Here is a 16,318-nt window from a genome sequence, read left to right as displayed (position 1 = left end):
CTTAATTGTAACTATGAATGTATTTGTTGCAGAGTGAACTGTGTTCTGTCAGAGTTATTTTCCGAGGAAAATGGCAAGGTACATCATGGAAAATGCCATTTTCCATGATGTACACCCTTCCCTTTACCCCTGATGGTAGTTACCTCTTTGAATAAATCCCACTTCAGCACACTATGATCACTGCCACCTAGTGGTTCCTTTATCTGCAGATTCTTAATGCATGAAGAATCACTACTGATAATCAGATCAAGAGTATTACTCCCTCTAGTTGCCTCCCGAACATGCTGCTGTAGAAAACAATCATCCAGAGGGATAACCATATTTACTTTTCACTTCTATTCATCACAGAAAAAAGAAAAAAAATATTCAATTAATTTAATTGAATTAAAAAAAAATTGAATAAGAAAAAAAATTGAACTCATGTGAAATGTAACATGCTATGTACATCAACTAAATTATTTGTTTTTGTTTTCAATTTTTAACTTAAAATAGAAAGAAAAATATACATCTTTTAATGTCTTAAAATTTGCATTTTTTTAAAAATAACAAACTGAAGTGACTAATAACACATTTGAATTATAAATATTAATAATGATATTTATTTTAAATATTTTTCGTAAGTGATAATTAATTCATTGACATAAATTGATATTGATGAATGTCCCCATAGATATCGATGAATGTCTGCAACATCCCTGTCCAGAAAATGCCATTTGCCGTAATCTTCCAGGTACTTATGAATGCACATGTGTAGAAGGATATGATGGTAATGCCAGAGAATCTTGCACTAGAGGTAAGTAGTAATTTGATCAAAAGTTTAGGTGTATTTGTTGCAGTTTCTTATTCTTTGTTCTCATATTATTTTAATGTTAACTATATTTACAATAATAATATGGCGCCTCCGTAGCCAGGTGGGAAGGAGCAGCAGTGCATAGCACACGCTTCTTGATTAGACCGGGGTTCGAGCCCATCACCACCAAATACGGAGGATGCGGAAAGGTCAGGGAATGACCACCGCATATCCCGGAGCAATATGGCCTTAGTTGCTAATGCTCCTAAAAACCAAATAACAGTAACATATTTACAATATTGAACAAATGCCAACTCTCCAGATGTACAATGGGGAATCCATCTTTTTTACTTGATTTGACCTTTCTTTGCCTCATTTGTTGTAATATAGTTGGTGACAAAGAGATTCATTAACAAAAATAAGCAGAAATATGCAAAATTTTAGAAAATTCCAGTTTCACTGTAGTTTTACTATTTCTTCATGAAAAGAAAAAGACAGAAAAATTGAGTTTTTGCAAAAAGACAGAGAATCTTGCCATCATGTGCTGTAGTAGTCTACATTAAAAAACATAGGAAAATAGCAGTTTTCTATTATATGAAGTCATTTCATAGTACTTGGGCAGTGAGAAGCTAATTAATAATTTGGTAAGAGGTCAAAGAAATATGACACAAAATTTTAGAAGATATATATGCATGTATTGTAAAATCTGAAAAAGGTGGCATGTTTGCATTGCATACCTTATATAGGTTTGATTTTTCACTTTCAAGTGGCTGAAAACATGATGCAATCAGACATTTTCAAACAAATAAGTAGTAGTAGTAGTAGAGGCATATGATACAAGAAAGCATGCTCATGTAGCATCAGCCAAAAAAAAACATTTCACACATCCATTCTCTTTAAAAGTTTGTCCAGCCAGTTCCTCCTTGAATTTATATAAGCTATCAACTTCCACAACGACAAATGGAAGTTTGTTCCATCAATCAACTACCTGCTGGCTAAAGGCAAATTTCTGCACATCTATTCTACAACTGTCTTTCCTCAATTTGAATTTATGCCCCTTCAAGTTTGTAATCTGAGCAAGAGGAAGAATCCCATCAGAATCCCTTATACATCTCAATTAGACCACTTTGCAGGTGCCTAGTTCTCCAGACAGCACAATTTACAGAACTTAAGCCTTTCTTCATAAGAGGACACCTTCTTTCCCCTCACTAATCTTGTTGCCCTTCTCTGTGCTCGCTCAATCAACTATATATCTTTCCTAAAATGATTACTTGACCTGTATGCAGTACTCAAGGTGTGGCCTGACCACTGCCTTGTACAAAACGATAATCACCTCCTTTTTCCGACTAGCAAAATTCCTATATATCATTGACAATACCCCATGACCTGCTCTGGCAGCCTGTCAGCACTGATCAGAAACTTTATATCTGTCTGCAAAATTACTCCCAGTTCTTTTTCATTCTCTACCACCCTTAGTGTAGTACCACACAGTTGGTACATTTCTCTGGGGTTACTTTTACCCATATGCAGTATAATGATAATGTGGAAAGAAATGCAAAAATAGATGTTTCAAAAATAGACTGGTGATGTGATACATTCCAAGTGTTTATTTGCATGTTTTGCCATAGAACGTAATCTTTATTTGAGTTGTGCAGCCAGGCGGATTATTCAGAAATATATTTCCCAACAGTGAATTACCAAAAAAAACAAAAAGAAATGATGGTTATGGAAGAACAAAAACAATAGATATTGTTAGTGAAATTGCACAGATAGGAAAAATAGATAATGTTGGCAGTAATACAGACTACTACAGATGGCAGTAGTCAAAATGAATTCACGCCTATTGTGGCGACCTCTTGTAATTAAAAAAAATTCAACTCAAAAGCAACCTGCTCAAATGTCAGCATTGGAAAGTGACTCTACAGGTTATATTGGACATCTCTTATACAACCGTGAAAGCATGTAGGGTTCCTTAAAAAAAACTGTCTGGCACTTATTATTGATAATACATGTTATAGTAGGCTTAAAACCTGGAGTAGCGAGAGTATGAAAAGAAGAAATTGAGCACTTTTTGGTAATAGACCATCCTTGTCATCTTATTAATTTCTGTGCTGCAAAGGGAGTTGTGTACCTTCGTATGAAGATTTTGAAGCATATGTATACATGTTAGCTGTCTTTGGTTAAATGTATAACTAAACTGGTAGAATAGCGGTAGCCTTTGACAAATCTGTTTAAAGATGAGGTTAGAAGTGTCGAGAAAAGTCATATAAGCACTTTTTAGAGTTACCAAATTGAAAAGTATAACACAAGCTATCACTTGTGATAGCACTGATCCAAAAGTTTTGAAAGAAGACAAATTGATGAATTCAAAAAATAGAACTACTTCTGAGTTGCGAACTTCTGGTAAAAGCATTCTGAACATGCCCAGCAAGCTGATAATTCCAGACCTGTTATTATCACTCATGCTGAAAGTCTTTTTCATGTTTTTCTCCTCTGGCCACTTATTGCCACTGTTTGAAAATCTAAACATAGCTCTTCACTCTATTGTACCTCTCATCAATGTACTGAAGTCATTACTCCTAGGTATGGTGAAGAATGTTATGTGAAAATTTATTTTACTAACAGTTTTCAAATCTTCTGTTTTGGAAATTGATTACTATAGCAGCCTAAATCAGAAGGATGATTCTGACTTAGTCACAGGTGCCATACTGCCATAGTTGTGAAGAGTCAAACATGAGTAGATTCTATTCTCTTGTTCAGTGAGGAAGTACTTTATAGCTGCATGTGACTACATGGTGCACAAGCTCCCATTGAAAAATGATGTGCTTATAAATGCTGACAAATTTCATCAATTGTTAGTGCATTATTTTAAATTTTTTGGGAACAGGTTTTCAGTATTTCTTATTAAAGATAAAGAAATAGATGTTTTGCAGCATCAGTTCTGTCAGTTTCAGTGTGAGCACTTACCAGATGCTATTATGAAAGAACTGATGTATATTAGATTAGGGAACTGACAAATGCACAAGGAAGCTTTAAATATAACAAGTTATCCCAGTCATGCTTGTCATTTTAACTTTTCATCATAGCAATACTGAGTGAGAGAGTATTCATTCAGAGTAGAAAAAGAAAAACTGGGTTTGGACTTCAAGTTTCATTGATGTAAATATGGTGAAACTTCACAAATCTATCACTTTTTGAAAATTTTACTTAGAAAACATACTCCGTCAATGGAAAATTTGCTAAAGATTCCTGAAGCAGCATGTTTCTTGATATCATTCAAATACATGGTGTGATATGATTGATCAGTTAGTTGATAAACAAATTCTGTGCAAGTGTGGTGCCAGAAATAATTTTTCAACTTCATTATGTTATTGTTACAAGTTTTACAGTGTAAGGGCAATTAAATGCTATAATGTGCTGAACAAAGGTTGTAAAGTATCAAGTGACTTCATTGTGCAAATGTTTCTTGAATGTGAGCTTTGCAATTATAGCATATTGATCACCTCAGGAAATATTCTTGTTCTTATCAAAGCAGTGGCTGTGAGAAAGTTTTCCAAGCATCACATTCTATGTCTTATTTTGCTTCCCTTAAAATTACTACGCAGTTTGATCATACCATAGATCAAACTATTATCAAATCATATCATAGATTGAGTTTTGAACTGGCAGGAGGAGGGGAAATCCCAAAGTGCTGAATTTATTTGATTATGCTGTAATTCTAAATATTTAAAACCCTGATTACATAGAAAATTATTGTTGAAACAATAAAAGTGCTTTTTAATTTAACCTAGAAAGTATAGATTTATACATATATTTTTATGTTTAATTTCTAGTCAAAGTTGATGTGCCATGTCAGGGTGATTATGAATGTACTACCAATGCTCAATGTGTTCGATCCCATTGTCAATGTAGATCTGGCTTTCAGGTCCATGGAATAGAATGTATTGGTATGTAAATTTTATATTGCCTTTAACCGTTATTTATTTAAAGTAAGAAATATGCTGTTATAATTCTTATTAAAATTTCTTATAATATTTCTATTTTCCCTTACTCTCTCAAATTTCATATACAGATTATTTGGTTAGTGTGTGACACTAAGTCTCACTTTCTATTTCATTTTACTCGCTAGATGTCGATGAATGTCGAACACCACATATCTGTGGCCGAGGAGCTACATGTAAAAACACTATAGGAAGTTACCATTGTGAATGTAAACCAGGATATGAAAAAATCAAACCTTCAACTGATAGTTCCTGTAGGGGTTAGTATGAAATTAAATTAATTTTAGGTTACAGGTTATTGTTTTTGTGGGATGGAAGCAGTTCAAGCAGTTATAATCCAGAAATCAAATTATGATGTATAATAGAAACAGTTTTATATCAGGAATTATTTTTTGAAAGATATGTGTTTTGTGTGATTAACCAGTTTTTTTGGTGAATTGCAATTTTAGATCAAAGTTAAAATGCATAAAGTAACATGAGAATAAAGGCTAAAATGGAAGTAACTAGCATTAATTAAATTTCAGTGAAATGTAATTTTATTTATTTAAACTATGTGAGTATAGCTTTATTAATAAAAATAAGATGATTGTCTTCATAAACCAAGAACTTAGGAATGACTTTTATCCTAAGTTCTTGTATTTTATCTGGTTTCTGATTGTATATTATATCTTTTAGGTGACCCCATAGGGAAAAGTCTGGCAGAATCATGTTAGGCCAACATGGGAGAAATTCACATTATTTCTCTTCAACTATCCAATCCAATGGTGTGGAAAGTCAGCATTCTGCCAAAATATTCTTTCACTTTGCTGATGCTGTATAAGCTTTGCCTCCTTGCATCATGTGCCATATAAGCAATTTATAATTATGAGTGGTAGTCATGCTTTTGATACTTGCAACAACTGTATTTTTATATAGTAAAAATCAGAAAAACAAAGTTGTTGTAAGTGCATGCAAATTACTAGATGGGCAAAAAAAAAACATCCTTAAATCCTTAATGAAAGCAAAGAAAGTGAAAGTGAACCAAGTAACATCCTTGGAAAAAATTTACCTATAGTCCTGTGGACATCTCGAGCTCCAACAGGAGCTCCAGATATTCACAGGACTGTTGGTAAGTGCATCCGTGGTCTGTGGCAGTTGCACAGTATTTTTTATGCAGAATTGCTGCTGCTGCTCACAAGCTTCACGTCACACCATCAAATGCAAGGTGTCATTTGCTGTGGTGCCCATTGTCCTTGCACCATGGAACAGTGAAAACAGACCCTATAAAGTGATGAGTTGTATTACACAGAAATTGGATCAAAGGTTTGTGTGTGTATCTGGAGAGTACCTATGAAGTGTCACCAATTGCAGTGTATTGTAGCCACAATAAAGCTTGGAAGAAGCAGGGTCATACACTCACATATTGGATAGTTCTGTGATGTCCACACTCTCTGTTCTGTGGAAATAGGTTTTTTACGTTACATCATGATAATGCTTCATTGCATACAACAAGCAGTGTAAAAACCTGATTTGAGAAAAAATAAAGTCCAACGACTTGCCTGGATATCCTGGAGCCCAGGACCAAATTTGACCGAACACCTTTGTGACGAACTACAAGACTTGATCGATCAAGGCATAACCAGTGCACTCTCCCCTCCCTTTTACAGCTGAATTGCCAACTGTATTAAAGGAATAGATACAGATTTCTGCTGTCTGTTATAAGAAACTGGTCAAAAGTATTCCATGATGGATTGATATGCTGTCATTGGAGCCAAAAGAGGGCCCATCCCTTATTAATTTGTTCATTAAAATTATTTTTCTAAATGTTTTGGTAGAATAGTGTATGTGTGTGTGTGTGTGTGTGTGTATATATATATATATACTATCATTGAATTATATTAAATAAAATTAAATTATAATAAAATGAATAAATAATTAAGCATTCATTAGAGGCAGCGACATGCAATTCCTCCATATGAAGCTGAAATACATCCATTATTTTAAATTAAATAAAACATAAGCCAGTAGTATGGCAAAAACTGTAGAGCGAAAATTAACATAAAAATAACCCAAATAAACAATCGAACGAAAAGAAAGAATAGATATAAATAGTAGCCCAGAAACCCATAATATAATTTCGATCTTTAAATCCAATTAACAAAAACTATACAAATTTTAGGATAATGCCAATTAGTTATTAATTTAGCGGTACCCCCCCGAGAGGTACCAGTTCTGAAAGACGTGAAATATCACCCAAAGAGGGTAAAAGGAACTACCAAACGATAACAAAATCAAAATAAACTAAAATAAAATAGACTGACCATCATGCCCCATATCGACAGAGGACCACGAGGCCAATAATGGTCATGGAATCGCTGCATTTCAATCGTCATACAAAACATCGCAAAGGCGGAAATATCGAAGAACCAAACCACCCTTCCATTCTCCGATAGATCAACCAATGCAGAGGATTTGCATGGCGGTGGTCCTTATGCAGCGAAAATAAACTATAGAACAGACAGCACTCTAAAGCAGAGCCACACTACTGACATACTGTAAGCTGAATCAGCTTATATTGAAGAAAAAAAGAAAATAAATGGCGGCACAGGCGTTGCTAAATTAGCATATCAACCCATTACTATTGAATTATATTAAATGTTGACGAAAATTAAATTATAATAAAAATTAAAATAATTAAGATAATTAAGCATTCATTAGAGGCAGCAACCTGCAATTCCTCCATATGAAGCCGAAATATATACTATCATTGAATTATATTAAATAAAATTAAATTATAATAAAATGAATAAATAATTAAGCATTCATTAGAGGCAGCGACATGCAATTCCTCCATATGAAGCTGAAATACATCCATTATTTTAAATTAAATAAAACATAAGCCAGTAGTATGGCAAAAACTGTAGAGCGAAAATTAACATAAAAATAACCCAAATAAACAATCGAACGAAAAGAAAGAATAGATATAAATAGTAGCCCAGAAACCCATAATATAATTTCGATCTTTAAATCCAATTAACAAAAACTATACAAATTTTAGGATAATGCCAATTAGTTATTAATTTAGCGGTACCCCCCCGAGAGGTACCAGTTCCGAAAGACGTGAAATATCACCCAAAGAGGGTTAAAGGAACTACCAAACGATAACAAAATCAAAATAAACTAAAATAAAATAGACTGACCATCATGCCCCATATCGACAGAGGACCACGAGGCCAATAATGGTCATGGAATCGCTGCATTTCAATCGTCATACAATTTTGATTTTGTTATCGTTTGGTAGTTCCTTTAACCCTCTTTGGGTGATATTTCACGTCTTTCGGAACTGGTACCTCTCGGGGGGGGTACCGCTAAATTAATAACTAATTGGCATTATCCTAAAATTTGTATAGTTTTTGTTAATTGGATTTAAAGATCGAAATTATATTATGGGTTTCTGGGCTACTATTTATATCTATTCTTTCTTTTCGTTCGATTGTTTATTTGGGTTATTTTTATGTTAATTTTCGCTCTACAGTTTTTGCCATACTACTAGCTTATGTTTTATTTAATTTAAAATAATGGATATATATATATATATATATATATATATATATACATACACATGCATACTCACACACATAGGCAAACCTTGCTTAATGTGACTTTGCTTAATATTGTTTTTAAGTTATCATTAAAGAATTGCATGTAGGCTTCAGGTAATGTCACTACTCTTTCAAAGTTATGGAATTTCCGTTGAAAAATTCCTGTTAAAATTCTACGATTTTTTTATTGACCTTATAGGAAAATATGTTTTCTTTGAATAGAAGTTTTTGATGTATGTTAGGAAATTAAACTTTTTTGAAATAATCTTGAATTATCAATATTTTTATAGTATATTAATTGTTTGTAAACTTTTAGAATTTCTTTAGACCTGTTAATAATATTTTTTAAAGCTGTTAACATAAATATAAAAGACATATTTTAGGAAAAACAATAATATTTTGTATTTCTTTATTTAAAAAACAGATATAAATGAATGTTTATTTGGACCATTTCCTTGTGGTACTAATGCAAAATGTATCAATAATGAAGGCAGCTATGAATGTGTTTGTCCTGATAATCTTTTTGGGGATGCAAGAGTCTCCTGTGCTTGTAAGTGTCTTGAATTCACTAAATGCTCTGTTGAAGTATCTAATTTTTTTATTAAAGATAATGAAATTATAATGAACTATAAGAAAAATTTTCATTCATTAATTTTTTGAATACGTTAGTAAATAGCAAATTAATTTATATATGCAGTGTGTTACATTTGAGGTGCATTAGCAAATAGTAATTATACATGATTTATTAAAAAAAAAATCAAACAAAATGACTTTTTGAATGGACCAAGAGCATTTCATTTCTGTGCATCTGCCATATTGTCCATTCATTTCTGTAATGAGTGCAAAGTAATATCCACTGCTTCAGCTATAATGTACCATATATGGATAGCTTTTTTTTAATATCACACAGGCTATCCATATATGGATAGCCTGTGTGATATAAAAAAAAGAAATAATTGCTGGATTTCTGTTGGTCCGGTTTTAATGAAATGTGGGAATGCGAGATATAAAATTTCATGAAAAGCCATCCACTGGATCGATTTTAATGAAAGTTGTGCCATTATATGTGAATGGACAGACAGAAAAATAATAATTGACACATTTATATTGGTCTAACTTTAATAAAATTGTGGAAGGCATCATAATTTTTTTAAAAGAGAAAATATAGATATAAAATTTCAAAATATAAAAATTTTACGAAAATGTATCCATTAAGAGTCAGATTTTTACTTGCACACACTGACATGGTGAAGACAATAGGCACTTGACACATGCTAATGCACCTAAAAATTATTACTGTATATCATGCAATCATTAAAATATAAAGAAAATAACAGGTCAAAAAATTGGCCTTGAAAATAACCATTCCTTAATTATGATCTGTTAGAATTCAATAATTTTATTTTATTATTATTTTTTTTTGCAGCTCCTTGTGAAGAAGTTGACTGTGGTGCCCATGCAGTTTGTCAGGTCAATGGAAGAGAAGCTGCATGTGTTTGTGACAGAGGATTTACCTTTGACCCAAATAATATTGCTGCTGGTTGCTTAGGTAAGCAATGCATAATTAAAAAAAATTAAAAATTAAGTATATTCCGAAAATTGATATACACATTAGTGTATATCAATTTTCGGAATATACTTAATTTTCATCAGTTTATCTACACTAAAAGAAGTACACTTGAAGCAAATTTTCTGAGAAGTGAAATGATTGAATTAAAAATAAATGGATTATTATTTTTATTAATTTCAGAAATTTTTCATTAGTTCATTATTATTAGTGGCATATGACGCAAGAAAGCAAGCTTATAAAGCATTAGCCAAAATAAAAAAAAAATCTCTCACATCACTTGTCCACTCCCTCCAATAATTTGTCTTGCTCTTCCTTGAATTTATTAAAACTGTCCACTCCCACAACAACAGGAGGGGGAGGTTTGTTCCAGCAATCAACCACCTGCTGACTGAAGGCAAGCCTCCTCACATCTGTCCTGAAACCCTCCTTCCTCAATTTGAATTATGCTGCCTCATATGTGTAGTCTGAGCAAGAGGAAGAATGCTATCAGCATTGATTTGTTCAATCCATTCAAAGCCTTCAAAACCTCAATCAAATCACCTTGTAGGTGCCTAATCTCAAGATGCTGCAATTTGCAGAACTGAAGACTACCCTTCCATTCCCTTCACCAATCTCATCCCTTCTGTTGTTTGTTATTTGGTTTTTAGGAGCATTAGCAACTAAGGCCATATTGCTCCGGGGATATTCAGTGGTCATTCCCTGACCTTTCCACATCCTCCGTATTTGGTGGTCACAGGCTCGAACCCCGGTCTAATCAAGAAGCGTGTGCTACGCACTGCTGCTCCTGCCCATCTGGCTACGGAGGCACCTCATCCTTTCTCTGCACTCCAGAACTGCATGTAGTACTCAAGATGCATCCTAACTATTGTCTTATATACAATGGGATAATCACGTCCCTGCTAGCAAAGTTCCTGTATATCATAAACAAAACTGTCTGCATTGCTCAGAGAACTTCATATCTGATTGCCTTTTTAATTCTCCAACTGTGTTGTATTACACAGTTGGTATGCTAGTCTTGGATTACTGCTACCCATACGTACCTTGCATTTATCAAAGTTAAACTTCACCTTCCATTTCTCAGCCCATTGGCTTAATTTATTTAGATCTTGTTACAGCAGCTTACCTTAATTACTGTCATTAACTACCCTGCTAAACTTTGTATCATCTACAATCTTAGGCATTAAGTCTGATATACCTTCATATCTCCATTAACAAATATAGAAAACAACAATGGGCACAGCACTGAATCCTGGGGTACTCCTGCTAATAACGTTAGTCCATGGAGAGTATTGTCCATTAATAATTACCCTGTTTTCTCCCTCTCAGCCATCCCATTATTCAAAGCAGTAATTTACCTTTGATGCCTCTGCTAGAATTTGTACAGCAGTCTTTTATGTGCAACAGTATCAAAAGCTTTTCTGAAATCCAAGTATACAATATCAAAATTATTTTTTGCATCTGTTCCTTTGTTACTACATCATCCTATCCAATCAGATTGGTCAGACAAGATCATCCCTTAAAAAATCCATGTTGTGTCTGCAATATAATTGCATTCCTGTAGATGATCCTGCATTACTTCTTTAATCAGAGACTCCGTTGTTTTCCCAGGAACAGAAGTTAAGCTGACAGGTCTGTAATTGCTTCTGTCAGCTTAACATTTGTATTACCTCTTTGTGAATTGGGGATATTTGCACATCTCCAGTACAGAGAGATTGCTCCTGATTCCAAAGATGTTCTCATAAGTAAGGCTAAGGGTTTGCTTACCTCCTTTGCTGCCTCCTGTAATATAAATGGATAGATCCCATTCACCCCATGTTCCTTTTTTTATGTTGAGCTTCAACAGTTCCTCTTCCATTTTCCTCTCAATTATCACAAGATCATTTAGCTCCTTGTTAGATTCTGATGAACTTCTGGAATTTCCCTCAGTAAAGAACTCATATGTGTAGGTAGATGCAAAATATCTATTCAGTCTGTCAGCAACCTGAGCAGGATTATCAACAGTTAAACCATCTTTATCAAGTGGACTGATGTGATTCAACCCCTTCCTTCTACTGTTAATATATGTAATGAAATCTTTGCTGGATTTCTTGGTATTCTTTGCCAAAGACTTCTCATAATCTTCCCTATCTTGCCTAACCTCCTTTGTAACATGATTATAGGCTAGTTTATATCCATCATCGTTTTCTGTATCACCAGATAATTTATATGCATCCCATGCATTTTTCTTCTCTGCCACAAGTCTGATCAGTTCATCTGATATCCATTTAGGTCTAAGCCCGGAATGGTATTTCTTAGTTCTTTTTCTTGGGGATTTCTTTCTTTCTTTCTCTCTCTCTCTCTCAGGGTAACTCAGAAATTTTTTTTTTTTGCCTGGTGCAGCAAAAGCCTCAGGCTTCCTTGCACCATATGGCGAATAATGATAATTATAAAAGCTGATTACCTTTTATGATTTCTTTCCCGAATGCTTTCAATTTATCATTTGCTACTGACAGCATTATCAGATGGTCCCACTATATAGAATATAAAAATTGTCTGAAACCACAGTTGTTACCATTATGGAAGCAAAAGCCTTTCCCCTTACTCTTGACAGTAGTTACGCTGTGCTGCCACTTTATTAGGTACACCCCCTGCTGTGCACACAAATGGTTTGTCCCACAATGTTGCAAGTCACATGACCACAGTTGTGGATATAAATGCAGCAGAACAACCTTTCCAGTATCAGTTAAGCATACAAACCGTAGCAAGAATGGGGAAAAGGAGTGATTTAACGGACTTTGAACATGGCATGGTAGTAGGTGCAAGACGTGCTGGACAAAGCATCTCTGGAACTGCAGTTCTCCTGAACATTTCACACACCACAATTTCAAGGGTGTATTGAGAATGGTGCAACAAACAGAAAACATCCTTTCAACGGCACTCCTGTGGAAGAAAATCGCTTGTTGATGAGATAGGTCAGAGGAGGATGGCTAGAATTGTGCAAGCAAACAGACGGGCCACAATGTCGCACAGCACATCAGAATACAACCTTGATGCGCAGAAAAAATATCGCAACGGACCACTAGTCGCACTTTGTCGCGAATGGGCTACAACAGCCGATGGCTACATCACATACCTTTGTTATCAATGAAGAAGAAGAGAGCATGCCTCTTGTGGGCTCAACAACACCAGCACTGGACTATCGAGGATTGGAAAATAGTTGCTTGGTCTGACAAGTCGAAGTTTCTGGTGCATCTTGTTGATGGAAGGTTCAGAATTAGGCAAAAACAACATGAATCCATGGATCCGTCATGTCTGACGACTACTGTGCAAGGTGGTGGGGACAATGTTATGGTGTGGGGAATGTTTTCTTGGCACACATTGAGTCCATTGATACCCATAGATTCACGTCTGAATGCCACATCATACCTAAACATCATTGCTGACCAAGTGCATCCGTTCATGTTGACAGTTTATCCTCAGTCAGATGGTTACTTCCAGCAGGATAATGCGCTGGTGCACAAAGCCCGAATCACTATGGAATGGTTTCAGGAACATGACAATGACTTTTCTTTGCTTCAGTGGCCCGCTCTGTCCGCGAATCTCAATCCTATTGAACATCTTTTGGATGAGCTGGAAAAGGCTGTTCGCTGCAGGCCTACACCTCCATCGAATCCTGAGAAACTGTGTGACACTCCATTCCTGCACAACATTTTCAGCATCTTGTTCAATCCATGCCTAGATGAATTCAGACTGTTTTGAAGACTAAAGGAGGCTTAACACGCTACTAGGTAGGTGTACCTAATAAAGTGGCAGCACAGTGTATGTCTTTAAGTAAGTCCCATATCAGCACTGTGTGATCACTGCCAGCCAGAGGGTCTTTTACTTGCTGGTTCTTAGTGTGTGAAGAGTCATTGCTTATAATCAGATACATGCTGCTGTAGGAAACAGTCATCCAATAAATCCACAAAAGTCTTTTTAGTGTGTGAGTGACCAACCCACAAGTGTCAGTCAATATCTGGAAAGTTAAAATTCCCCATTATAAGACATTCTGATTTACTAGCCTACTGTATTTCTTTGTATAGCTGTTTATTATAACAAATCTTGGATCTTATCAGGGCCTCTTTTAGATAAAAAGGTACTCTTTTGTAAAAGAAGAGATTTATTTTGTTGTTTATAATGGTCTGAGTCTCTTTTAGTGTGGGCACCATTATATGACAGTAAAAATTATCTTATTTATATTGTTTAAATAAAATGTGTTTCATGAATTTTAATAAGCCTTATGAATTAGGAATGAATTTTTTTTTTTTTTTAAGACTTATACTGTTATAACTTATCAAACATATAAAAGTTGAATTTTCTGTGAGTTAAAAAAAAAATTAGGTGTGCTATGTTGCAAGAAGAATCTGGAAATTTTAATTTTTAATTTTTAAAAATGGAAAGTAATTGCCAGTGGTTTTTCAAGATAGAATAAGAAGTATATTTTAAAATAAGTAACCATTTTCCAATTTTACTAGTTTTTTCCCATTTTGTACATCAAGTACTTGGAACTAGAGACCATTATTCTCATACTAATTGAATCATATCTCATACTAAAGAATACATGTGTTCTTTAGTATATTTCTCACAAATGAAAAAGAAAAATTGTTATGTTAAAGAAGAATAAATATAATATACTTTTTAAAATCAGTGATATTTATAGTAGATTAGTAATTATTTTCTTGGTGAATTGTTTGAGATTATGCAAAATGTATTCATCAGTCTGCTGAATCAAGTTTTTGTTATCGCCTCCATGGCCGAGCAGTCAGGAGCGGAAGTGCAATAGCACACGCTCTTTGAGTATACCAGGGTTAAAGCTCCTGTCTGCTAAATACGGTTGATCTGCCAACCCAAAGTGGACCAGCATGACAGATTATGGTCCATTTTTCTCAACATGACTTGTTGAGGAGTCCCCGTCCTGTAGTGGATTGACAATGGCTGTACAAAATATATATATATATATATATCTTTATTTATAAAGATATATATCTATATATATTGTATATTTTGATTGCAAATGTCATCTGTGTAAGCTCTGGGTTGGAAGAAATTGTAGAGTTAAATGTCAAATTTACAAATTTAATTATAGTTTTTGTATTTATGTTTCAACTGTAGGCATACAAGTTGAATTCAAAATACAAGCAACTGACCTTTATGGAATGTGAGATGTTTTGAAGGGAGATAAAATTACGTTTTGGGTAGTTACCAAGTTTTTGAAAAAAGGAGCTGGAATATTTCCTCTCTAATGTTTATTCTATTGGCCATAAACATCACAGATGTTTATGACCAATAGAATCCATAGAAATGAAGATCACAGATGTTTATGACCAATAGAATCCATAGAAATGAAGATCACAGATGTTTATGACCAATAGAATCCATAGAAATGAAGATCACAGATGTTTATTGGTCATAAATATCACAGATATTTATGACCAATAAACACCTGTGATCTTCATTTCTATGGAGTGTTCTTCATTCTATGGAGTCATTACAAGAAATAACTCTGTAGCATGTCTGGTTGTTCAAGATGTCATGACTGACTTTTGTGCAAAAAAAAAGCATGGATTACTGTGAAAAATTTTGATAACAGCTTTTTTAATAGGATTAATTTATTCAGCCCGTATATTTATTATTTTTTTTTTATGTGAACCCCAAACACGAGAGGTATTAGAACCTATAGTACTTAGTACCATGCTTGGGTTGGAGGTTGAGAAGACGAAAGAAGATATTTGTTGACAATGGACTTGAACTTCTGTAGGTTGTAATTTTCAGGAAATATGTATGAAGGAAGGTTGTTCCAGAAAACGGCAGTTGAATGAATAAATGAGGAAGATGAAAAGTTGGTTCATGTAATACTTATATTCTGGAATATAAGTTATAACAGAATGTTTAACAAGTTATATATGCTGAATATAACAGAATATTAGTAATATATTCAGAGTATAAATTTACTCTATGATTTACAGTCATCCTTCATGTCTTGCATAGTGGCATATTATGATTAGAGGTGTATTTCAGTAAAATCTGTGAAATCTGTATTAGAATCACTGTCTACTTATACATATTGTAATAAATTATTATATTGCTCATGTGGAAGGTCAGGAAAACAGAAGCTGAAGGCATAGATGATGACATGACAGCACTCTGATTGATGTGTGTGTGTAGGAGGATTTGATTATGTAACTGAGTTATTTCTTGTTGCCTGTTTCGTACTCTACTGCAAATTGGTTTCTCTGTAACCAGTGTCTCACTTTGGAAGCATGTTTGTCTGAGAAGCCAATCTCAAAAATGTACTTTTTGAGAACTAAAAAAGTAAACAAGAAAACATAACTCCTGATAAATTTCATGAACTAGTTTT

At 34.1% G+C, this 16,318-nt stretch overlaps 1 protein-coding gene across 3 annotated transcripts in view; it reads left to right on the top strand.

Moving 5' to 3' along the window:
• The window catches only part of LOC150088897 (uncharacterized), a 599,507-nt gene that overhangs the window by 123,446 nt on the left and 459,743 nt on the right, over positions 1 to 16,318 (top strand). For all 3 annotated transcript variants that reach the window (XM_090369705.1, XM_090369706.1, XM_090369707.1), the window contains 5 exons: positions 671 to 793; positions 4,624 to 4,737; positions 4,920 to 5,051; positions 8,797 to 8,922; positions 9,799 to 9,921. In XM_090369705.1, coding sequence (XP_090225831.1) covers positions 671 to 793; positions 4,624 to 4,737; positions 4,920 to 5,051; positions 8,797 to 8,922; positions 9,799 to 9,921 — 618 coding nt within the window. The remainder of the gene's footprint in view (positions 1 to 670; positions 794 to 4,623; positions 4,738 to 4,919; positions 5,052 to 8,796; positions 8,923 to 9,798; positions 9,922 to 16,318) is intronic.

This window comes from Mastigoproctus giganteus, chromosome 3, assembly GCF_048544385.1.
Source record: "Mastigoproctus giganteus isolate SK-2022 chromosome 3, ASM4854438v1, whole genome shotgun sequence".
In the NCBI taxonomy this organism is placed as follows: Eukaryota; Metazoa; Arthropoda; class Arachnida; order Uropygi; family Thelyphonidae; genus Mastigoproctus; species Mastigoproctus giganteus.
The sequence above is the reverse complement of the archived record's forward strand: the minus strand, read 5'-3'. Positions and strand labels throughout refer to the sequence as shown.